Source organism: Felis catus, chromosome E1 (assembly GCF_018350175.1).
Source record: "Felis catus isolate Fca126 chromosome E1, F.catus_Fca126_mat1.0, whole genome shotgun sequence".
NCBI lineage: Eukaryota > Metazoa > Chordata > Mammalia > Carnivora > Felidae > Felis > Felis catus.
Window position 1 is genome coordinate 17,363,410 of NC_058381.1, and position 25,432 is coordinate 17,388,841.

Here is a 25,432-nt window from a genome sequence, read left to right on the forward strand (position 1 = left end):
TTCTAGTGATCACTGTATGAACTAAAAAACAAAATGAACAACACCAAAACTGTAAGTTAAGAAAGTCTTGTATTTTCTAGTTCATTAATTATGTAGCACTATTAAAAAAGAAAAAGTAAAGTAAGTAACTATTGCTCCTGGTTTCAGAATGCAAACTGATCTCTCTGAAAAGTAGTAAAAAAGAATCAACAAATTCTGACAGGAACAAAGAAAAATGAAAATATTTAGAGTAAAAAAAGATAGCTCCACAAATATGTAGATTTCCTTGTGAGGAAGTTCTATAACATTTCTATTGCAAATTTATATTTCCATACCCTACAAAAGGCAACATGGAAAGAACTTGGCCTTGAGAGTGAGAGATGCGTGAATTTGAACCCATGTGAACCTATGAGAAATTAACCACTGAGCTTTGCTTTACTCATCTGTAAAATGGGTACTTTAGAACTGTGCAAATGGAATGAAATTATATAGAACTTCTGATTCAAGTATCCCTGGTGACAGAGCACAATGCTTTGTAATTCTAACGACTTCTGAATAAGTACTGTCAATTTCTAGAGTCTATAATTTCAAATACTTCCAAAAGCATGTCCCATGGAATCAGGTAATAAGGCAAAACAGGGTTCAGTAGCCAAAAAATTTGATGGAGTCTAGATTAAAGTTGAATAAGTTTCTTTAATAAAAGACTTTGCAGAGCTTTATCAGGTCATTGTGTACTACGAAGGGGTTAGGTTTAAAGAATGCAAAACCTTTTTTCCCTCCTGGGATCTTACAGGACCAATATTAAGAAAACACAATCTGGGAACCACTAATATAAAATATTCATGGCAAGACTAGGTGCATAAGGAAAGAAGCCAATAAAGAGGGCTCAATATTTGAGTCATTTCTAAGTTATTACCTCTTCTTCTTCCTGTGCTTCTACTGCTGGTCCGTTATGTGCCTCCTGGAAAAGGAGTTTCTTCATCTTTCGATACTGCAGATTGTCCAGCTCTCTTACTGCATCCTTTGTCCTTTGAATGAGATCTATTAACACTGTTTCAGGGCGCTCCCGAAGAACAAACATGTGCTGTATAAAAGCAGAAGGTGAAAGTCAGGTTGAAATTTATATATATATTTTTAATGCGTACAAATGTACCCCTTTCTCAAACAGTAGTTACTATCGTAATTAATCATAATAGATAATGCATATAATCTATAGCTATCTAATTCTACTACATTTTTGGCTTCTTAATTTATGAAATTGTCTTCTACACACACACACACACACACACACACACACACACACACACACACTCTATACATACTTAACTACCTCTGTGCATTTAATAGAAACATGATACCTTTGTTGGCTAAATGAAAATGCAGAGTTGAAATAAACAAAAAGTCCAATTAAACACTAAGAATTAAGTTCAACAGAGCCCTAAATAAAGGCTAAAAAAGGTTTACATATTCTTTTTTTAATTTTTTTTTTCAATGTTTATTTATTTTTTTGGGGACAGAGAGAGACAGAGCATGAACGGGGGAGGGGCAGAGAGAGAGGGAGACACAGAATCAGAAACAGGCTCCAGGCTCTGAGCCATCAGCCCAGAGCCGGACGCGGGGCTCGAACTCACGGACCGTGAGATTGGGACCTGGCTGAAGTCGGACGCTTAACCGACTGCGCCACCCAGGCGCCCCAAGGTTTACATATTCTTAAAACCGATTTCATAGAAAAGGCACGTACAGTTCTGAGCTGTATTAGGTTTCAAAAGAAATGATTTTATGGTAAATTATGGTTAAAATAAAAAATGATTTTATAGTAACATAAACTTGGATAGTATGAATTTTTTTTATATGCTGTATAAACAACACTCCATAAAACACTAGCAGTTGATTAAAAGCCATTGTATAGTGATTTTTACCACTAACATTTAATAATAAATTTAACCTTATCAAATACAAAAAAGTACAAAGAACAATTCTATCATTATCACTGTTACATTTTGATATATTTCTTCAGAAATTTTCTATGTATAAATTTTGATTTATAGAAACACAGCATACAGGGGCGCCTGGGTGGCTCAGTCGGTTAAGCGTCCGACTTCAGCTCAGGTCACGATCTCACGGTCCGTGAGTTCGAGCCCCGTGTCGGGCTCTGGGCTGATGGTCCAGAGCCTGGAGCCTGCTTCCGATTCTGTGTCTCCCTCTCTCTCTCTGCCCCTCCCCCGTTCATGCTCTGTCTCTCTCTGTCTCAAAAATAAATAAACGTTAAAAAAAAAATTAAAAAAAAAAAAAAGAAACACAGCATACAGACTGCAGAAAGACACCTTTTGCCTTGAGTTCTGTGAAATGTCCTTGAATTCTTGTAATACTTTTTACCTTTGTTAGTTCAAAAGCATTTCTTCTTTAAAGAATTTTTTTTGCCTTTTGATTTTTTTATTACTCAAAAAACTTCATTTTTTTATTTAGCTTTCTGATTCTGTGCTTATGCCTTCAACACTTTAACGATTTTCTGCTCCTCAACAGGAGAGCACACTTGATCCTGTCCCAAACACATATAGCACACCATAGGCCCTGCTGATGTATTTTTCGTTTTAGATAATCTCATAAGAACTGTAAGTGTCACAGCATAAACTCCTCAAAGTCAGTCTGGGCACACACCACATGGGGATTTTGGTGCTTTCCCACCCTTCTTTGTATAAAGAAGATTCTATTACCAGGGGTTCAGGACAGCCTAGTTTTGTTAGAACCTATATTGTATGTAGGACAGCCTATGACAGTATGTCAAATGCTGGACCATTCTGAATGCCTACAGACACCATCCCCAGAAGAGGAAAAAGCTTCTGTAAAGAATTTTAATTATATGATATTTTATTCTACTTTCACTGTCGTAAGTATTGTTATTTCAAACTCATAAACACGAGGCCTATAGATTTTTAATTCTGAGATAGCTTCATACATTAAAATTTTTTTCTATTAGCTCTTTTTATGATGAACTGTAACAGAAATATAATTAGACCAAAGGGAAAGTACCAAATAGATAATTCCTATCATTTTCAGTAAGGCTGTGCCAATACATGCTATGAACTAGCAAAATGAATAGTATGCAGACTTGGGATCTAACCACCAAATATCCAGGTCTCATCTCATGGGTTGGGTTATCATCACCAAATCACTTCTTTGCCTATAGTATAAGAAGACAGTCAGATTCTTTTTCCTGAGCCTTAGAAAGGTTAAGGTATCATGATTTACAATATTCGGTCTTCTTATCCAAAAATAATAAATCTTAAATTTCTAAGTTTAATAGTTTTCTACATATAAACCTTGCTTATTTAGGGGCACCTGGGTGGCTCAGTCGGTTGGGCACGCAACTTCAGGTTATGATCTCACTGCTCGTGGGTTCGAGCCCTGCGTCCGGCTCTGTGCTGACAGCTCAGAGACTAGAGCCTGCTTCCAATTCTGTGTCTCCCTCTCTCTCTGCCCCTCTCCCACTCATGCTCTCTTTCTCCCAAAAATAAATAAATGTTAAATCTTGCTTATTTATCACTAACATAATTTCTAGCTATACTAAGCCTTTTGTTACTATTATAATACCTATTTACCTAGGCTTTCATTTCTGAGACTATGAATGAACTTACTGCCTCAAATCCCACAATCATTACTGAAATTATATTGTTCTTCTACATACTGTGGTTCTAAATAATACAATCAAATTTCAGTTTCTTTGTATCTTTGATGTGTGTTAGTGAAAATAAATTAAACCTCTCTGAAATTATAGAACAGTCATGTAAAAATGGTCTACTTAAATCTTACAGTGAAAAATCAACAATATCCTTTAGGGGCACAAGAAGACAATCAAATCCTGCTTTATCTAGATGTTTATCTACTACTGCTTTATCTAGATGTTTTAGGAACTATATTAAGTTCAACAATGTTATTATTGCTATTAATAACATGGCCAACCTCCAAATAAAATAATCAATTTTTGAGAATAAAGAGCATACACTAATCATGTGTTTGAACTAAGTAACCAAACACATTGAAAACCGAATAGAATTTACATGATTCTTAGAATATTTTCATTGCCAAGTTAGAAAAATTATTTCCAAAAAGGAAACAGAAACATGATATGCATTTTTAACAGTTTCTTTTAAAAGCTCTTTTCTCCCACAATAATTATACAGATATACACCATTTCTCTTTCTTTCATATTATTTTAATATACAACTGATAAATATATAAAGTGTGGCAGACAAAAAACTTAAATGAGAGCACCTGGGTGGCTCAGTCGGTTAAGCATCTGACTTCTACTCAGGTTATGATTTCAAGGTTAATGGGTTCGAGTCCTGTGTTGGACTTTGTGCTGACAGCTCAGACCCCAGAACCTGCTTCGGATTCTGTGTCTCCCTCTCTCTGCCCCTGCCCAACTCGCACCCTCTCTCTTTCTCAAAAATAAATAAACATTAAAAATTTTTTTTAAATTAAATCCAAAGTTAAACTTTGTTTTACTAACTTTGAAATATGACATTGTTCCACATGAATTAAAATATGGAGTTATAACTCATGAATATATTCTTGCACTTACAAATGGCCAGTTGGTAGTATTTGTATATGTGCTGCCGAAGCGAGCACAGCCAGTTGGTAGTATTTGGAATATACAACTATATATTCTATTCAGACATGGTACAGCAGTTAATTAATTTTGGAAAAACAAATGAAAAAACTCCAAGAAAAGTTCCAAAAGAGAAGAGTATATAAAATGAGCATTTTAGTAAAAAATTAGTAGAGCATACTTTATACTGACACAAAATCAAAAAAAGAATAAAACACCTTCTTTAAATTATTTTAATTTCTTAAGGGTAGAAAACAGACCAAGTAAAACTGACCTTTAAAAGTTCCTCTGATGTAGGGCGATCTTGAGGGATTTTCTGGAGGCAAGAATCTACAAAGTTGCGAAAATAATCAGACCTATTGTAAAGGAAAGTATCAAGTGAACATATTGCTATTTCCTTTTAAAACACATCCACAAACCATACAGAGAAGATCAGCATAGTCCCTGTGCAAAGACGACATGCAAATTCATGAAGTATTCCATATTTCTGAGCAATAGGTGTTGTATGTAAGTGTCAAATTACTAAATTCTACACCTGGAACTAATTTTACACTATATGTTAACTGGAATTTAAATAAAAACTTAAAGAAAACAACATCCACAAATCAAGGCATGTGCCTACTGGTGGGAAGGGGAATGGAAAAGGAATTATCAAAAAAAAAAAGCAGATAAAATATATTGTATATTTTATATAAATCTATGAAAATCTATTTAATTTTTTTTTAATGTTTATTTATTTTTGAGACAGAGAGAGACAGAGCATGAATGGGGGAGGGTCAGAGACAGGGAGACACAGAATCTGAAGCAGGCTCCAGGCTCTGAGCTGTCAGCACAGAGCCCGACGCGGGGCTCGAACCCACAGACCATGAGATCATGACCTGAGCTGAAGTCAGACACTTAACCGACTAAGCCACCCAGGCACCCCTATGAAAATCTATTTAAAGCAACCAATGAATCTTTACCATTTTCCAAGGACAAATTTACACAGATTATTTAAAAAAAATCCTGCTCCCACAAGTTAAGAAACAAAACAAATGAGCAAAGGGGGGCAGAGAGGGAAGGAGTGGGGGGAGGGGGGAGAGAGAGGCTCAAACCAAGAAATGGACTCTTAACTATAGAGAACTGATGGTTGACAAAAGGGGGGTGTGTAGGGGGATGGGTTAAATAAGCGATGAGGATTAAGGAGTGTACTTGTCATGATGAGCCACAGGGTGATGTATGAAATGCTCAATCACTATACTGTACACCTGAAACTTACATTACACAGTATGTTAACTGGAATTTAAATAAAACTTAAAAAAAAATCCTACTCCCACATATTTAAATATCATAACTTGTTCTATATTGAGGCAAAATTAGGGAAGCCAATCTTTCTTCTTTGCATTCAAATTTAAGATAACATTCTTTTCAATTTTTTGTTTCTTTTCTCTAAGCCATCTCTTTTTTTTTTTTTTAATTTTTTTTTAACGTTTATTTATTTTTTTTGAGACAGAGAGAGACAGAGCATGAACGAGGGAGGAGCAGAGAGAGAGGGAGACACAGAATCGGAAGCAGGCTCCAGGCCCCGGGCCATCAGCCCAGAGCCCGACGCGGGGCTCGAACCCACGGACCGTGAGATTGTGACCTGAGCTGAAGTCGGACACTCAACGACTGAGCCACCCAGGCGCCCCGCCATCTCTCTTTCTTGTTTGCCTCTTGGATCATCTTCTCTATTGCAACTTTAGAACATCAATCTATTTGTTTTGGAGGGAGCAGTTTTACACCTAAGTATTTAGTATTCCTAAATAAGTGCATAAACTTCCATTAAGCCCAGAAAATCAATTTAGATATTTTGTAAAACATCAAAAGTCTGCAATGTATTTTTAAAAAATGCTTATTGTTCTGAGAGAGAGAAAAAGAGAGGGAGTGAGGATGAGCCGGGGAGGGCAGAGAGGGAGAAAGAATCCCAAGCAGGCTCCATGCTAACTAACATCACAGGGATTGAATGAGGTCACGAACCATGAGCTCGAGACATGATAACTGACTGAGCCACCCAGGTGCTCTAGAAGTCTGCAACATATTATTATACAATGTTACTGATGAGGGTGAGGAAGGTAGTAATAATTACTTAATCAATGTTTGTCTTTCCATATTCACATAAGATTTTAAATTCCTTGAAGGCAAGAATTCTTTTTTGAATTCCTATGTATCAAAGAGTGTAACGATAGTCTGTGTTCAATATATTTATTACTAACATATACCATGATGGTAAACTCTGTGCCAGAAGATTCCTTCTACATATCTCTAAACAGGTAACAATGATTACAAATCTGCCTTAAATATATAATCTTAAAAAAAATAAAGTTTCACTAATTTATGTAACTACTTGCGAATTTAAAAGTATTTAGCATTTTAGATATCTCCCCAGAAGTTTTTAAATGCTAGATATACTTGAATATACTTAGATACATACACTAAAATTTTCTATCAATGATAAAAATTCTAGTTTTCTAAAACTGTCAATCTGTCCTTTATAAAGTTCTTTACATGAATGAGCTAATTTTATCAAATCAAGGAAGCACTAGAACATGGAATAACAAACCATTCTAAATATAAATATCATAGTAACAATTAGAACAATCACAAAGTTATGAATTATCTGATAATTTTGATAAATCATTTTATCTATGCTTTAAACTTCATAAATTATAAACCATTCCCCCCCAAAATACCACTATAAGTTGTGGCAATCTATGTATTTTAGTTATAAAATACTGTTTAAATTAAGCTATTTATTATATAATCAGGGTTATATGTGTTCCAAAAGTTCAAAGAAAAAAATAAAATTTAAAATTTTATAAAAAGCAATACTTTTTGCTTCTCTGTGGCCTCATCTATCCTTTATTTCTGAACTGAGTTACACATATGTTACAAAAAGCAGAATATATAGAGGATAAACATGATGTAAGGGTAAAACAAACCAATTTAATATCTCTTCAAGTAATACACTTTACCTAATTGAATTAAATCATTTTGATAACATTATTTTAAAAGTATTTAATTTATACAATGTTGAGTAATATATGTCCAAGCAATACTCACCATTCATTAGACTGTAATGTAGGGGATTCATTTTGGGCTATGTGATATAAGGCACTCATTGCATTCATATTAAATAAAGGAGGCTTCCTTTCCGCTGTAAAAGAAAGAAAATTTTCCTGTTAAAATATGAGCCTATTAAAAAGAAAAAAAATAATAAATAAAATAAAATAAAATAAAATAAAATATGAGCCTGTTATATAGAGGCATGCTTGCAAATACTGTTAAAAAAAATTTTTTTTTTTTTGGAAATAGTCTCAAACTTAGCAAAAAAATTTCCAAGTAGAGCTCAAAGAACCTCTTCTTTTCTTTTTAAAAAAATTTTTTTAACTTTTATTTATTTTTGAGAGAGCGTGAACGAGGGAGGAGCAGAGAGAAAGGGAGACACAGAATCCAAAGAAGGCTCCAGTGTCTGAGCTGTCAGCACAGAGCCCGATGTGGGGTTTGAACCCATGAACTGCGAGATCATGACCTGAGCCAAAGTCAGAGGCTTAACCGACTGAGCCACCCAAGCGCCCCTCAAAGAACTTTTTCAAGGGAGTCAATTTACACTACGTTGCTGGCTTAATGCCCTACCACCCCTAAATACTTCAGTGTATACTTTCTATAAATAAGAACATTCCACTAAAGCACCACAATTAAATCAGACCATTAATACTGATACAGGACTATCCTCTAATCCTCAACCCCCATTCAAATTTCAATCAAAGTTCCAATAATGTCCTCTGTAGCAAAAGCAAGCCTTGATCATTTGCATCAAGGAATGGGTGAGTCTTATCTAAATTGTTAAATTAACATAAAATTGTTCATAATACCTTCCTATAATCCTTTTAATACCTGTAGTAGTGATGTCACTTCTCATTCTTGATATTGGTAATTTGTGTCTTCTTTTTTTCCTGATCAATCTGGCTAGAGACTTTATTTAATTGATTCTTGCTTTGATTTTTTACATTCTCTTTCTTCTGCTTATTTTGGGTTGAATTTACTCTGTTTCTTTTCTTTCTTTTTTTTTTTAAAGTAGGCTCCACACTCAACATGGGGTTTGGACTGATGACCCCAAGATCTAGAGTCGCATGCTCTACTGACTGAGCCAGGTGCACCTTGCTCCTCTTTTTCTGGTCTCTTAAGGTAATAGCTGAAGTCACAACCTTGACAATTTTGAAGTGTACAAGACTCTTGAATGTTCCTCAATTTGAATTTGTCCTATGATTAAATTTGAGTTATACATCTTTGGCAGGAATATCAAGAAGTAAAACATATTTTTATCATTGTTACATTTTCTCAAGAGGTGGTGCATGATTTTGAATGATTCCATTATATTAAGTTTATATATTTATTTTGAGAGTGAGCGAGCAGGGGAGGGGCAGAGACAGAATCCCAAACAGGCTTTGAGTTGTCAGCACACAGCCCAGTGCGGGGCTCAATCTCATCAACCAGGAGATCATAACCTGAGCCAAGATCAAGAGTCTGACATTTAACCAACTGAGACACGCAGGTGCCCCTTCCCACTTTTAAATAAAGTTGACTGGAATACTTTTATAAGAAGAAAAAAAAGGAAAGAATATTGGACTGGAAGGGGAGAAGCATGGAGAATCAAGAGCAAGAAGATGGACATCATCATCAATTACAGTCACAGTTCAATTATCTACCTGGCTCCCTTACACTGGGAATGTTAGGTCCCACCCTGGGAATGATGGTACACTACCTTTAGCATAGCTCCCTTTATGGGCAACAGAATAAAATGTGTGCAGAAAATCAAACTGTTACAATATGGCATGAGGTCCAATATCTAACCCTCATACTTAATTCAAAGTAAGAAGTATCCTAGGCAGAGGTAAGTAATTCATAAATGCTTTAGACACTTTCTACCTAAGGTAAATATAGTCATCAGACATATTTTACATGTTTAACAAATACTCATTAAATATTGGACATAGATACCTGAAAATTAGCATCACAATGCAAAATTATTTTAGGCAATTTAACAAAGCAAATATAATATACCTAAGGAACAATGCTTACCTAGTTCAATACATGTTATTCCAAGAGACCATACATCTACTTTGCCATCATACTGTCCTTCATCCATGGCTAAAATTACTTCTGGGGCCATCCTAAAACATAAAATGACATTTAAATTAAAAGCAAAAAAAGGTATACTATGCTTTTTTTTTAATGTTTATTTATTTATTTAGAGAGAGATAGAACACAACGAGCAGGGGAGGGGCAGAGAGAGAGGATGAGAGAGAATCTCAAGCAGGCTCCGAGTTGTCATCACAGCTTGTCATCAAGCCGAAATCAAGAGTCTGACACTTAACTGGCTGAACCACCCAGGTGCCCCAGTATACTATTCTTTAAAAATATAATGACCATCTACATAGAGAACACCTGTGTGAATTCTAGACGAATTCTAGACATTATGTCTGGATGTAAGAATTTTTATAATGAGAAATAAATGCACCACAGGCTGTCAGGTAAATATTTACCATTGCATATATAGTGTGAGACTCACTCTCCCCATTTGTCATGATCATGTAACAGCATCCTAAAGAAAGGATGCCCCAGAGCAGGACTGCATACTGTAACATTGTATAATTCTTGGGCTAGTAAGTCTTAACTATTTTGATCTCAGGATCCCACTACAAAAGTCTGATTTATGCTTGAAAGATGGAATTTCATCATTGACAATACTGTCAGTTGTTTTCCTTCATGTGACAAGCTCACTCCATGCATTTAAGAAAATGCCACAATAACCAACACCGAATAACAATAGTTTGTCAGTCTTCCTTTTAAATAGGAACAGTGCTCCATGATACACATGGCTAGAGTAGCTCATAACGAAGACAATTACACAATTATCAACCTTACAGGTAGGTGTCTTGGTTATAAAATGGAACATTAATTCATGTTTTCAATTAGACATTTTTTTAAAACTGTTTTTTAATGTTTATTTTTGAGAGAGAGCGGGAGAGACACTGTGAGTGGGGAAGGGCAGAGAGAGAGAGAGAGGGAGGGAGACACAGAATCCAAAGCAGGCTCCAGGCTGTGAGCTTTCAGCACAGAGCCTGAGGCAGAGCTTGAACTCGCAAACTGTGAGATCATGACCTGAGCGGAAGTCAGATGCTTACCTGACCGAGCCACCCAGGCGCCCTTAGACTCTAAACTTTTTTCATGGTACTATATTTCATCTGTTTTTGGTGTTAAGCACAGACTGACCCTTAGAACAGTTGCTAATGTTCAGTAGGATTGTCACCAGACACCCCAGTGTATGTGAGTGTGTGTGTCTGCATGTAAGTGTAAAGACATCCAAATATGTACCTCGTTACTATGCTCCAAATTCTCTATATACAAATTAACAAGTATGTAAATAAAGTAAATTTTCAATGGTCAATAGAAGAGTGTTTCCAAGGTGTTCTTTAAAACGTTGAAGTAAGTTTGGGAAATTACTAAGTTAAGGAGAGCTAAACAGGGTAATTTTGTTTTTTATTTGTAGAACTTTTCAGGGCTTTTTTAGTATCTAATATTCATCATTAATTTCTAAACAGAAGAATCATTAAGAAATATTATTTGCTCACAGAACCCTTTTTTATAGAAGGGAAATGGACTCTATCTAAACTAGAGTTCTACATAAGAAATTTTTGATCATCTAGAGCAGTGGAAGAGTAAAAACTCTTCAAGTTTTTAATTTGTTTACCTCCAATGAATTTATGAAATCTATTTATCCCCTTGTATACTTTTACATTCTCTATATTTTATAATTTAATAGCTACAAAGGATATAATGTGCAGCTTATGTATATACTTTATATTGTATATGTGATTTAAAGATATTTAAAACGTGGAGTTACAGAGTTGTTTTATTAAACAGCAGTAACAACAACACACTGCTGTGTGGCCAAATTACCAAAGCCAGTCTTCACTGTCCTATCAATCAGTCAAATCAGAATCACTTTCTGTCAAAAAAGTCTGACTTCATTTTCAATGCCAACATGTTAATGTGTCCCTATGACAGCCATCTCAGTTATGAATTTTACACTAGAAAAAAAGAAGGGAGAGAAGGTAACTGGGGAGAGAGAAAAAGCAAGGAGTAAAAGGAAGGGGAGGAAGAGGACTGCAAAGGGACAAGGGCTTGCTAAGACTTTGTATCCTGACTCTTCAGTATTTCTGATAATTACTATACATTCTCTCAAATTGTACTTCTGCTATTGCTTTGAGGCTATTACATCCCAGACCAACGCATCATTGTAATATTCAGGATGGGTAAGAAGTCCTTCCTTTATAAAGTGAGAGAGGGAGATTTCGAAAGTGGGTGGTAAAGAAGATGTAGTGGACCTAAGACATCACTCTCACCATACACAGAGAACATGTGGGAGTTGAAGATCTGGACAATTATTCCCTTCGAACTTACTGACATTAATAACGAATTATTTACGGATAAAATAGATGATGCCTAGAATTTGCTTCATAATAACTGGCAGTGGAGGGGGAGGTGGGGAGGAAGGAGAGAGAAATGAGTACATAGGGCAGGACTTTTATTGGGTTGGGTGACTGGTATGTGAGGCTTCATTACACTTTTGTCTACTTTAATGAGTATGTGAAATTCTTCATAATTAAAAATAAAACCAAAAAACTCCAAATCAGCTATCAGCCTTCAGATACTCCTAGTCTGAAGACACAGTAAGTATCAATCTAAAGAACACACAGAAATTTCCACTTAGCATTTCTATCTTCTCCTCACTTGGATTTCATTGAATTTTTTCACTCCCACACCCAAAATATGATGCAGGTTATAATATGGAAGAAAATATCAAGAGGACAAATGAAAAAACAGGAGATCCAAGGGCAGCACTCCAAATCTGTATTTGAAACTAACTAGGTTTAAAGTTAAGATGTCCAAAATAAAATTATATTACCAGGAAAAAGATAAGACATCTGAAAAAGTATCACCACACATCGCCTATTTCAATTATGAGGATCAATAGCAAATAGGATTATTCTTACCAATATGGCGTTCCCACAAAAGAATTGGCAGGAGATGCCATGGAAGCTGATCCAAAGTCAGCAAGTTTCACCTGGCCTGGTTCTGTCAGAAGGATATTTCCTGCTTTGATATCTCTGGGTTTAAGGAACACAGACAATTATTTCTCTTTCCTTCATTAGATTATGTTGAGATGATAAAAATCAAATAAAAGTTTTTAAAATAGGGAAGGAGAAATCAAAATAATTAAGTCCTTGGATAATCTCTCAATTAGGACAAGGAGATGTAAGATCCACATTAGAAAACAAGAAATACGGAATATAAATATACAGTAACAATTTTCTAAAAGAGAACACAAAATGGCAGTAAAAACAAGACAGAAAAATCAAGTAATTAGAGCATAGTTTATATTTGAGTTCCCGTTTATTGTTGCAAATAGTGGTTTTAAAAATGGAATTTAATTAGCTGACCACTCCATAATAATATATACTATACATATATAGTATAGTATAGTATAGTATAATATAATAATATAATTTGAGTACACCATTTAATGAAAGAAAGAAAGAGAAATTTCATACCCAAAATTTTTTTAAAGGTTATTCTTCTCATTTCCAAACCTTAGCATAGTTCTCCTAACTAAACATGAAATGAAAACTGAAGCACACAGATAATATAGTATCCAAAGATCCCAAATTTATTTCCAAGCTTACTTTTTAAAGTCAGCAAACATACTGTTCATGCAAAATAAGAAAATTATGAGTATTTATATAATGGGATTATATGTCCAACTGGCACCATAACATACATTTAACCTTTCAAAAAAAATTCCAAGCACTTGTCAATTCTTACTATAGTATTGTAATGGATATAATATTAAATAAATCTTTTTCCTTCCACTTATTTTTTATTTTTTAAAGTTTATTTATTTATTATTATTTTTAACGTTTATTTATTTTTGAGACAGAGAGAGACAGAGCATGAACGGGAGAGGGGCAGAGAGAGAGGGAGACACAGAATCGGAAGCAGGCTCCAGGCTCTGAGCCATCAGCCCAGAGCCTGACGCGGGGCTTGAACTCACGGACCACGAGATCGTGACCTGAGCTGAAGTCGGATGCCCAACCGACTGAGCCACCCAGGCGCCCCTAAAGTTTATTTATTTATTTTTGAGATAGCATGCACACGCAGGGGATGGGCAGAGAGAGAGAGGCGAAGGAGAATCCCAAGCAGGCTCTATGCTGTCAGGACATGGGGCTCGGATCCCAAGAACTTGAAGATCATAACCTGAGCCAAAACCAAGAGTTGGACACTTAACCAACTGAGCCACCCCAGTACACCATCCTTCCACTTGTTTCTTGAAAGAGGAGAGGTACTTTGATGTTGATAAGACCTTAGTTTCTAATTCCAACTCTTCCATTCACTTACTTATTAGCATGTGGATTTCTCTTGGACCTTACTATCCTCATCTAAAAAATGATAAGCCATTTAACTCACAGTGACTCTACTATATAGTGTAATATGTATTGCCTGGTTCACATATATGAAAAAAAAGAGCTAGTTTCCTTCTAAAATAGACAAAACCTAAATCAATGCTAAACATACATTATAAAAGTTCAGTTGTTTTTTTTTTTTTTTTTTGAGACAGAAAGAGTTGAGACAGCATGTGAGTGGATGGAAGGACAGAAAGAGAGGTGACAAAGAATCCCAAGCAGACTCCCCAGTGCCAGCACAAGCCCGGTGGTACGATGGAAGCTCGAGCCTGACACGAAGGTGGATGCCACGAACCGTGGGATCATGACCTGGGCCAAAAGAGTCAGATACTTAACTGACTGAGCCACCCAGACTGCCCTAAAATAGTTTGTTTAATCTTAAAGTATTACCCATGATTATGGATTATCAAGGATTAACGCTCAACAGCATAAAGAGTGTTCAGTCTATGTTGTGGGATCAATGGCACAACTCTAGCATTATCAGTTACTGGAAGGACAAAACACCTAGATTTAGTTCTAGTCTAGTTTATTTGGCTTTGTAAGCACTTCGGAAAAAGTAGTCACGAATTGGGGCTTCAATTCCTTTATTTGTAAAATCAAAAAAGGTAAGACTATATAATCCCCAATGTCTTTTCCATTTTACAAATTAAGTGATGCTACAATTAAATTCCTACCACAATCTATAAAGTGCACATATGTCCGAAAACCCAGTAACACATGCAGACAAAGATAAAAATAAACCTAAAGGGAGAACAAATGTTGGTAGGACAACCTAAAAAACATATGTTTTTAAGATTCTGAAATCTTTTATTTGGCTACAACCAACACAACTTACAGGGTTACCAATGAAGCTTTTATTTGGCTACAACCAACACAACTTACAGGGTTAATAAGTTCCAGGGTTGATAAACGCAATAAGCCATTTGCTGCTAATACATAATAATTTTTAAAGTGCTTACCTATGGATCATGGTATGAGAATGTAAGTAGGCTAATCCCTGGAGAGCACCATGTGTAATTGCTGCTATTTCCACTTCTTGTAATGGCTTTTTGTGAACTTAAAATAAGAATTTATTGGAAAATAATTACTATACAGAATATTTTTGTTCAAAAAGATAAACATATCTAATATATGTGGCTATTTTTGAAAACTAACATTTAACAAGAAGATTTACTTCCCAAGACAATAAAACAAGGCTATTGAACTTTATAATTAGTATTACAGTTGTGCTTAGCTGTTAAGTAAATAGTTCACAGCCAATTTTCCCCTAAGCTAACAACATGTAAGAATTAGTTGATTATAAAAACAAAAGTAACAGAAGAGAAGTTCTCCCTTTATTCTCACACATCTTCATTCTGAACAGAAGGGACAGATTAAGCTAAATGACAAAGAAGGAAGAAAAATGCTTGTTACAAAGTCATAATGTAAGAAAACTCACCTAGTTTTGCTACTACAGAATAGTGCATACCATGCTAAGAACCTACAAAAGGCTAAGGTTCTTACTCTTTGTGGAAAGCTTTTATAGTATTTAAGAAAATCATATGGAATTCTCATTTTATTTTGTTAATAATTTTTACCCTTAATAATTAAAGGAAACCTACCTTCCAGTAAATCTGAAGCAGATCCTAAGCAATATTCCATTACCAGCTACATAGGAAGAAAAATTATAAAAGCATTAAATTAGTAAAAAGATTCTATTTGAGATAAAATAAATTCACCAAGGAGATCAAGAACATGGTTTGATGTCAAGCAAACACTAGTCATCATTTACCTTAAAAAAAAAAATTTATACATTTAACAATTTGTTAAATGACAGAGTTAAGCCAACGATACATTAATTTTTTTATGCCAACATATAATCACATGTATAAGATGTGTATTTCATTCATACTTACTAACTAAAACTATAAAGGAATATAGTTACTTGTTAGGAATTACTGTTAGGAAATGGAAAACTGTCCTCTGGATCTATATGCACAAAGTTTAGGTTACAGTTTAAATGTTTCTTTAAAGCAAACGCAGAGCACCTCCTGTGGGTCAGGTATCTTATGTACATTAACTAATTTAATCCTCACAACCACCTTATAAGGTAGGCCCTATTATTACCCTTGGGGATCATTTCTGTTAAAAGAAAATGTGGCCTTTTCTTCTTTAAAGATGCAGTTACTATGCCTATATCACTGCTGGATTATTGCTTTGTCACCTCAATGGTAACAAGACAAAATTAATCTCTACCCTTTGTAATAAAGTGTCTCAATTCTCTACAGTTAGTATTATTCAGCCAAGGAATTATAATCAGTTCATACTTCACCAAGAGTCACTAAGACTTCACCAAGATCTTTGTGGTTAAATAGATTACAATATATTTATGTCAAAAAGGTATGCTAACTTTCATCATTGAATAATAGGATTGTTTTTACAATGTTTGATAAACCATTTGAAAAATGATGCTACTAAAAAATGTCAGAGAGCAGTTTACCATGCACATAAAGGTCAGTTAAATCTCTGTAGTAAACTTGCAAAAGTTCTATTATCTCTTATTGCCAAGGAGTTCTAAGAAAAGCTGCTCTTCCTCTCTCAGAATGAACTAACATTTCAAGGTGTTTTTGCATGGCTTTACACAACCATTTTGAAACATTCTTGAATTAATTAATTCTAAACCAAAACCAACTAAATTACAGCAAGGGGAGAAAACACCTACCCATGCTGTGTGCTCACGTAAATAGCAGCCTTTGTATTCTATACTGTTGGGATGTTTTATTCTTTGTAGAAACTTGACTTCCTTAATAATATCCTGCCATTTCTGTGGGGAGAAAAAAAGGAATAAAAGAAAGAATTATGAAAAGTTGCTTTCCTTTAGAAAGCTATATAAGAAAAAAAGGAATAACTAGAGTAAGTAGGGCTAATGCTTTATTTGTAATATTTAAATATCAAACTAACAAATTTAAAAGAAATCACATTTATATACTTTAAACTCAATTATATAATTTATAAAAGTATTTTATTCAAGGTAGAACAAATTTTAATTTGATAAAATTTATCATCAGTGAGTATCATTAAAATTTTACAACCACACACCAAGGATGTTGATAAAAATTACATGCTATATTTAGTGATTTTTCTTCAGTTCAGCTTCCCCTTTCTTATTTGCAGCTTTACTAACATATAATTTACATCTCATAAAGGTGATCTATTGTGTTTCTGGCTTATGTCTTGTACCAAATATTAAGATTGTTTGTTTTTAAAACTCAAATAATTACTGTTCTATTTAAATTCCTAAATGTATACTTGCTAAATGCTAGCAAACAATTGTTATTATGTAGGAAAGTTCACAAAAAAGCAAGCTGTATGAAAACATTTTCTTACAAATTTTACTTAAGAGCCTTCTTCACTGACAGCTATGAGGAAATACAGATAAATCTTTGGACATAAGCTACTCCAAGACAACCTTAGACACTTTCATCATATCCTAAACATACTTACTCTTAAGAAGCAACCAGACAACTCTGAAAAAACAGGTCCTTGGGTCCAAAAATCAAAGAATCTAAGGGTTTAGTAGATGTGGGAAGGAAACTAGGAATCTGCTTTTGGCTCTTGTTCAAGGTTTTCCACTAACAGGCCACATTTCTTAAGGCAGGGAAACTAGCATAATAGAAAACTTTAAGGGATGTTTTGTACTAAAATTTAAGATCATGTATTTCCTATTTTATTTCACAAGTCCTCAACAAAATACAGTGAAATATGTACAGTGTTTTATATAAAATGTGTATGATACAAGATCCTCAATTCAGAAAATATTTCATGGGCTTTAAATTTCCTATTTGAATGCTCTGGAACACAAATTCAGAACACAACAAAGCCTGTATTTGTAAACGGAGAAAAGACTTTCATGAGGACTATTCCTAACATTCTTGAAGGAGTATTAGATGTGAAAAGATGATACACTAAAATGATTCTTTCTTCTAGGTGTAACTAATCAAACAGACTCCAACACAGTACCAGTCTGCTGTGAAAACTACTTCTGAAGTTGTGCTATAGAAATGGCAAATAAAATTAGACTGAACTTATAAGAAATGGAATTTTTTTAGGAGTTTTAGGAATTTTTAGAAGATTTTTTTTTGGTATCAAAATAATGGAAGAACGAAATAATCAGCAGTGTTACCATACCCATTGTACGATCTTCACAAAACCCTGATTTACCATAAAATAGAGATTCCAAAGGTACAGAAAACCAAAATGTTTAAAAAGTGAAGACTAACCCAGCAATTCCACCTCTGGGCATACACCTGAAATTACGGAAAGCAGAGATTCACAGAAGTATTTGTAAATCCAGGTTCATAGCAGCACAATAACTAAGTGGTGGAAGCAACCTAAGTTTCCACTGACAAATGAATGGATGGATAAACAAAATGTGGTCGTTTATACACACATACAGACAACTATCCAACCTTAAAAAGGAAGCAATTCTGACACATATTATAACAAGGATTAACTTTGAGAACGTTATGTTAAGTGAAATAAGCCACTCACAAAAGGGCAAATACTGCATGATTTCACTTATGTGAGACACCTAAAGTAGTCAAATTCCTAGAGACAGAAAGTAATGATTTCCAAGGGAAGGAGAGAATGGGGAATTATTGTTTCGTGGGTACAGAATTTCAGTTTTCCAAGATGAAAAGAGTTCTGGAGAAGAATGGCCATGATGACTGCATGACAATGTGAATGTCTTCAATGCCACTGAACTGTACATTTAAAAATGGTTAAAATGTTAAATTTTGTTAAATGTATTGTATCGCAATTACAATAACTAAATTTAAAAATTAAAGCCTAAAGATTCTGTATTTAAAAAACTACATTATAAAATGAATTCATATAATAAATAGAATAAATACAATCTGACAAGAACTAATTGAGTAATAGAGAACTAAAGTGGTATCAATGTAGAATCAGTAATTTTATTTTTTGTTTCTCATATTATTACACACTGCCCATTTTTCAGACTATACTGCCTGTTGATTGATTATTAAAGTTTGTTTACAATAAGTCTTACACAATTTCTAAACCACTAAAAAATTATACTCAATATAATTTATTGTTAAATGTATCTTACTCTAGTTTGCCTCCTCAGAAACTGGTAATTTCTCTATGATAGAGTTATGTATTAAACCACAGTTTAAAAAAGTAATAAGCTCACTTCAGCAGCACATATACTAAAAAATTAAAAGCAAGGGACACAAGCTGGAAGGCTTTTGGCATGCCACAAATGTCCTGTTTAAGGTTCTAGGCACAATTTTAATGGGTATATTTAGTTTCTGAAAGAAAATTCACTGCGATAGACACTTAATATTTCTACACTTTTCTTTAGGTACATTTTACGTTTCTGAAAGAATTCCCATCTACCCCTAATTAAAACCAGCATGTCATTCTCTAACATACCAGTAAGAATGTATATATTTCACCCACCTCAGTAGACTGCTTCCCACTATAAGACATTTTCTTGATAGCCACCACTTCATTGGTGCGCACATCTCGTGCCTAAAAAAATAAAGGACCGTTGTGAAAATGAACACAATAAATCTGGACAATTATTTATCTCTCTGAGCATAAAAGCATTTATAAGCTATCATGTCAAAAAGGACATCAAAAGTGCTTTCAAATACCTTAAAAAATAATAAATATATATGAAAATTTATCAAATTATCCAGGAGCTCATACTTTGGAAAGAAAAATAAAGCAAGTTTATTTTTAGTGATCTACTTGAGAGAAAAAATATAGAAATTTTAATAGTACTATAAACAGAAAGAAAACAAGACTAGTTAGTATATATAAGTCTATGCTAATCGATTTTGAAATCTCAATGAAATGGACAGTTTTCTAGGTAAGAATTAATAAAACTGATCTAAAGAAAAAATGTAAAAAAAAAACAATGGTGGCAGATTGAATACCAATTAATTATCTTTAAAATAGCCTTAAGTGGAAAATAGTTTTACCAGGGGAAATTTCCAAGATATAAGTGAGAACAAAAGAAAAGATATCCCATTAGTTTTATGAAGGCAGTATAACCCAATAACTAAAACCTCACAAATAGCACAAAATAGAGTACCAATTTTGTTTGAAAATATAGATAAAAGCTCTAAATAAAATTTAAAAACCAAATATTACATGGCATTAAAAGAAATTTTCATTTGGATAAAATATACTACAATCATATAAATGCAAAAGACTCTGATAATAGGAAAACACTTCATCATTTCAATTTTTTTTAAGTTAAAGGGGAAAAATATTATGTAAATGTTCAATAAATGCTAGAAATGCAGGAAAGGCCGAATGCTAAATGTACTCAGCTGCAGGAAAGGTAAAATTCCTAGAAAACCCAGATGAGAAAGGTAATTCCTCAACATGACAAATCATGTCTATTGTAAACAACTGCTAATCAGAATTAGAATGCTACAATGATATCACAATTATTTACCATTCTTATGGAACTTCTGAAAAAAGTAATAAAAATGTAACAGAAAGACAATTTTTAACTCTTGGAAAGGAAGGCCAAACTCTTACTATATGTATCTATACACACACACAGTATTGAGTTCATAAAAGGGTCAAGACCATCTCAAATCACCTGTGGAAGAAATGATCTTCAGTTTAGACTTTAATAAATTCCAAAAGGTCAAAATACTCTAAAATTAATTATGATGACAGCTATAACTCCTATTTGCTAAAATCATTGGAATGCACAATTAAAGTTGGTGAACTTACGGTATGTAATTCATGCCTCAAAACTTGTTAAAAAAATAAATAGCACATATGTAAATTATACCTCTACAGCATTGCTTTAAAAACTTTTTTAAAAAAGACACTGGGGGGCGCCTGGTGGCTCAGTCGATTAAGTGTCCAACCTCGGCTCAGGTCATGATCTCCTGATTCCTAAGTTCAAGCCCTGCGTTGGGCTCTGTGCTGACATCTGGGAGCCTGGAGCCTGCTTCGGATTCCGTGTCTCCCTCTCTCTCTCTGCCCCTCCCTGCTCTCTCTCTCTCTCTCAAAAATAAACATTAAAAAAAATTTTTTTTTAATTTTTTTAATGGAACTGTATGTGGTCTTTTGTGTTTGCTCCTTTCATTTAGCATAATGTTTTCAAGATTCATGACTAATGATGTTAAGAATCATTTTTTGTGCTTCGTGGCCATTTGCGTATCTTCTTTGGAGAAATGTTAATTCAGATCCTTTACCCATTTTTAAATTGTCTTTTCATGACTGAGTTATAAGAGTTCTTTATATTCTAGACAAATCCCTTATCAGATATGTGATTTAAAAATATTTTCTCCTGTTTTGTAGATTGTCTTTCAAAGTTTTGAAACACAGAAGTTTTTTTTATTTTGATGAAGTCCAGTTTTTGTATTTAAAACATTTTTTAATGTTTTATTTATTTTTGAAAGAGAGAATGTGAGCAGGGGAGAGACAGAGGGGGACAGAGAATCGGAAGTGGACTCTGTGTAGACAGCAAAGAGCTCAATGTGGGACTTGAACCCATGAACCACGAGATCATGACCTGAGCTGAAGTCAAGACGCTTAACTGACTGAGCCACCCAGACGGCCTTATCTACTTTTTTTTGTTGCTCATGCTTTTGGTGTCATATCTAAGAATCCTTTGCCAAAACCAAGATTGTGCAGATTTACCCCTATGTTTTCTTCTAAAGTGTTATAGTTATAACTATTACATATAGGTCTTTGATCCATTTTGGAAAAAAAATTTTTTTTAAGGTTTATTTTTTATTTTTGAGACAGAAAGAGAGCATGAATGGGGAAGGGTCAGAGAGAGAGGGAGACACAGAATCTGAAACAGACTCTAGGCTCTGAGCTGTCAGCACAGAGCCTGACATGGGGCTAGAACTCACAGACCGCGAGATCATGACCTGAGCCAAAGTCAGATGCTTAACCGACTGAGCCACCCTGGCGCCCCTCTTTGATCCATTTTGAATTTTTACATATGGTATGAAGGATCCAATCTCACTGTTTTGCATTAAACAGTTGCACTTTTTAATTAACCTAAGATAAAGCTTGATTTAAAAGTGGGTATACTAGGGGCGCTTAGATGGCTCAGTAGGTTGAATATATGACTTCAGCTCAGGTCATGATCTCATAGTTCATGGTTCAAGCCCCGCAATGGGCTGTGTGCTGACAGCTCAGAGCCTGGAGCCTGCTTTAGATTCTATGTCTTCCTGCCTCTTTGCTCCTCCCCTGCTTGTTCTCTTTCTCTCTCTCTCTCTCTCTCTCTCTCAAAAATAAGTAAACATTAAAAAATAAAAGAGGGTATACCAAATGCAAATCAATATTCTGGATCAGATTCTAAAAACAGAAGAGACAGCAGTTTTAAAAACTGGAAAAATCTGAGTATCTGGTTTATAGTATCATTTGATCAATATTGATTTCTTAGTTGTGATAAAGGTAATGTTGATAAAACATTATATAACATGTTAACATTAAGAGAAATGGGTGAAAATTACATGGAAAGGGGCGCTTGGGTGGCTCAGTCGGTTAAGCATCTGACTTCAGCTCAGGTCATGATCTCACACTCCATGAGTTCAAGCCCCACATAGGGCCCTGTGCCGACAGCTCAGAGCCTGGAGCCTGCTTCGGATTCTGTGTCTCCCTCTCTCTCTGCCCCTCCCCTGCTCATGCTCTCTCTCACTCTCAAAAATGAATGTTAAAAAAATTTTTTTAAATTAAAAAAAAAAAGAAAATTACAGGGAAAAACTCTTTACTGTAACTGCAAAATCTTCTGCAATGCTAAGATATTTTATAATAGTAAATTAATGGGTGGCTCACTCAATCATCCAACTTCGGCTCAGATCACGATCTTGTGGTTTGTGAGTTTGAGCCCCGCATCGGGCTCTGTGTTGACAGCTCAGAGCCTGAAACCTGCTTTGCATTCTGTGTCTCCCTCTCTCTCTGCCCCTCCCCTGCTCACGCTCTGTGTCTGTCTCTCAATAATGTTAAAAAAGTTTCTTAAGGGGCATCTGGGTGGCACAGTCGGTTAAGCGTCCGACTTCAGCCAGGTCACAATCTCGTGGTCCGTGAGTTCGAGCCCCGCGTCGGGCTCTGGGCTGATGGCTCAGAGCCTGGAGCCTGTTTCCGATTCTGTGTCTCCCTCTCTCTCTGCCCCTCCCCCGTTCATGCTCTGTCTCTCTCTGTCCCAAAAATAAATAAACGTTGAAAAAAAAAATTAAAAAAAAAGTTTCTTAAATAAAATAGTAAATTAAAAAAATGAGTATAATTTATTAAAATCCAAACTTATTAGTAATGATTACATTAAAATTAAATGACAAAATGAGATCCTTTGCCTATTATGTCTAAAAATAAAAATATGTAATGTCTACAAATGTTTTTCTCTCCTTTGGGACCACATGTTGTGCTTCCTCATCATGCCTTATTAGTCTCCTCTAATCTAGAACAATTCCTCAACCTTTGTCTTTTATGACACTGTCATTTTTTTAAAAATATGCAGTGATATTTTATAGAATGTTATTAAATTTGTGCTTGTCTGGCATTTCTTCAAGATTAGATTCTGGTTATACATCCTTGGCCAAAATACTACAAGAGTAATATCGTGTCCTGATTTTCAGGGTTTCATATCTGTAGGTATACAAGGTCTGTCTGTTCCTCCTTGATGTTACTAATTTTTATAACCCACTCAAGCACTGTCTCTTCTTTTCCAATGTATACAGTTAGAGTTACTATTTTCTACCTTGTATCTAACAAGGAATTTGTGAAGAGATGTTTTTTTTTAAGTTTATTTATTTATTTTGAGAGACTGAGCACAAGCAGGGGAGGGGCAGAGAGAGAATCCCAAGCAGGTTCCGCACTGTCAGGGAGGGGCCCACTGCGGGATCATGATCTGAGCCAAAATCAAAAGTCAAAGGCTTAACCTACTGAGCCACCCAGGCACCACTGTGGAGAGATACTTTTAAATCACGTAAACATCCGCTCCAAAAACTTTTCCCCTAGATTACCAACCACTGAAGTTTCTAGCCCCAAACAATCTTCACTATGATGATTACAAAATGCTGATTTTTTCCAACTCTACCATTCCCTTCACATTTAACAGTCAGCATTCTGTTATAAGGAAAAGCCCTCCTTTTTTTTTTTTTTTAAATTTTTAATGTTTATTTATTTTTGAGAGAGACACATAGGGAAAAGCCCTCCCTTTTTATTCATCCATCTATTATCTGTCATGGAAATGATGGATTCCTATTTTTATTCAATAGGCTATAATCGATTACCATTACAATTTTTTTTTAATGTTTATTTACTATTGAGAGAGAGAGAGAGAGAGAGAGAGAGAGAGAGAGAGATACAGAGTGAGCAGGCAAGTGGTAGAGAGAGGGAGACAGAATCCGAAGCAGGTTTCACGCTCTGAGCTGTAAGCACAGAGCCTGCTCCTGGGTTTGAACTCACAAACTGTGAGATCATGACTTGGGCTGAAGTCAGCTGCTTAACCGACTGAGCCACCCAGGTACCCCAATCCATTACCATTTTATATTGATGCTCAAATAATTCCAGATTTGGCCAGTGGGAGCCCCCTCACTCTGGTTTCATGTCCTTTTGCCAGGCCCCATCTTTTTTTTTCTAAAGCACTTTTTAACTTTCTGGCACAAGATTTTCTAAGGCTTATCTTTTAATGTTCTAGCCCTGAAACAGAATGAGCCATTACTCCAAGGAGCTCTTGTTCGGTTTAGTGAGGAATTCAAGATCCGAATATTCTCTGCTACTGAGGTATCACTGCGGTGACCTTCTTGCAGCAGATAGATAGGTAGATAGGTAGGTAGGTAGGTAGGTAGGTAGGTAGGTAGGTAGAGACAGACAGACAGACAGACAGACAGACAAAGAAGATATATCCTATCAAATCCCACAGGGTTCTTCCTTACTTTCCCTGATTCCGTATTTCTCTCTTCTTTCAAAGTTAGGATCCTGACTCTAAATAACATCAATATTGGGGCCCCTCGGTGGCTCAGTCTGTTAAGTGGCTGACTCTTCATGATCTCACGGTCGTGAGTTCAAGCCCCACCTCGAGCTCTATGCTCACAGCTTGGAGCCTGCTTGAGATCCTGTCTTCCTCTCTCTGCCCCTTCCCAGCTCCCAAGTGCTCGCTCTCTCTTTCTCAAAAATAAACGTTAAAAAAATTTTAAATAATATCAGTATTATTCACTGCTCAATCCTTTAACACATAGTTTCAGAACTGTCACATCCATCTGAATATGTAAGAAATGTATTAAGAGTTGAAAATTTGTCTCCAGTTTCC

At 35.1% G+C, this 25,432-nt stretch overlaps 1 protein-coding gene and 2 pseudogenes across 2 annotated transcripts in view; 1 reads left to right on the forward strand and 2 right to left on the reverse strand.

Annotated features, from left to right (window-relative positions):
- TAOK1 (TAO kinase 1) overlaps nt 1-25,432 on the reverse strand; it is a 144,882-nt gene that overhangs the window by 37,611 nt on the left and 81,839 nt on the right. For both annotated transcript variants that reach the window (XM_003996465.6, XM_045044975.1), the window contains exons 3-11: nt 19,597-19,668; nt 16,835-16,936; nt 15,735-15,780; nt 15,093-15,189; nt 12,667-12,780; nt 9,689-9,780; nt 7,670-7,763; nt 4,863-4,944; nt 896-1,063 (exon numbers count right to left, since the gene is read on the reverse strand). In XM_003996465.6, the coding sequence (XP_003996514.2) occupies nt 896-1,063; nt 4,863-4,944; nt 7,670-7,763; nt 9,689-9,780; nt 12,667-12,780; nt 15,093-15,189; nt 15,735-15,780; nt 16,835-16,936; nt 19,597-19,668 (867 nt within the window). The remainder of the gene's footprint in view (nt 1-895; nt 1,064-4,862; nt 4,945-7,669; nt 7,764-9,688; nt 9,781-12,666; nt 12,781-15,092; nt 15,190-15,734; nt 15,781-16,834; nt 16,937-19,596; nt 19,669-25,432) is intronic.
- LOC111557801 lies at nt 2,287-3,353 on the reverse strand (annotated as a pseudogene).
- On the forward strand, nt 4,981-5,077 carry LOC111557878 (annotated as a pseudogene).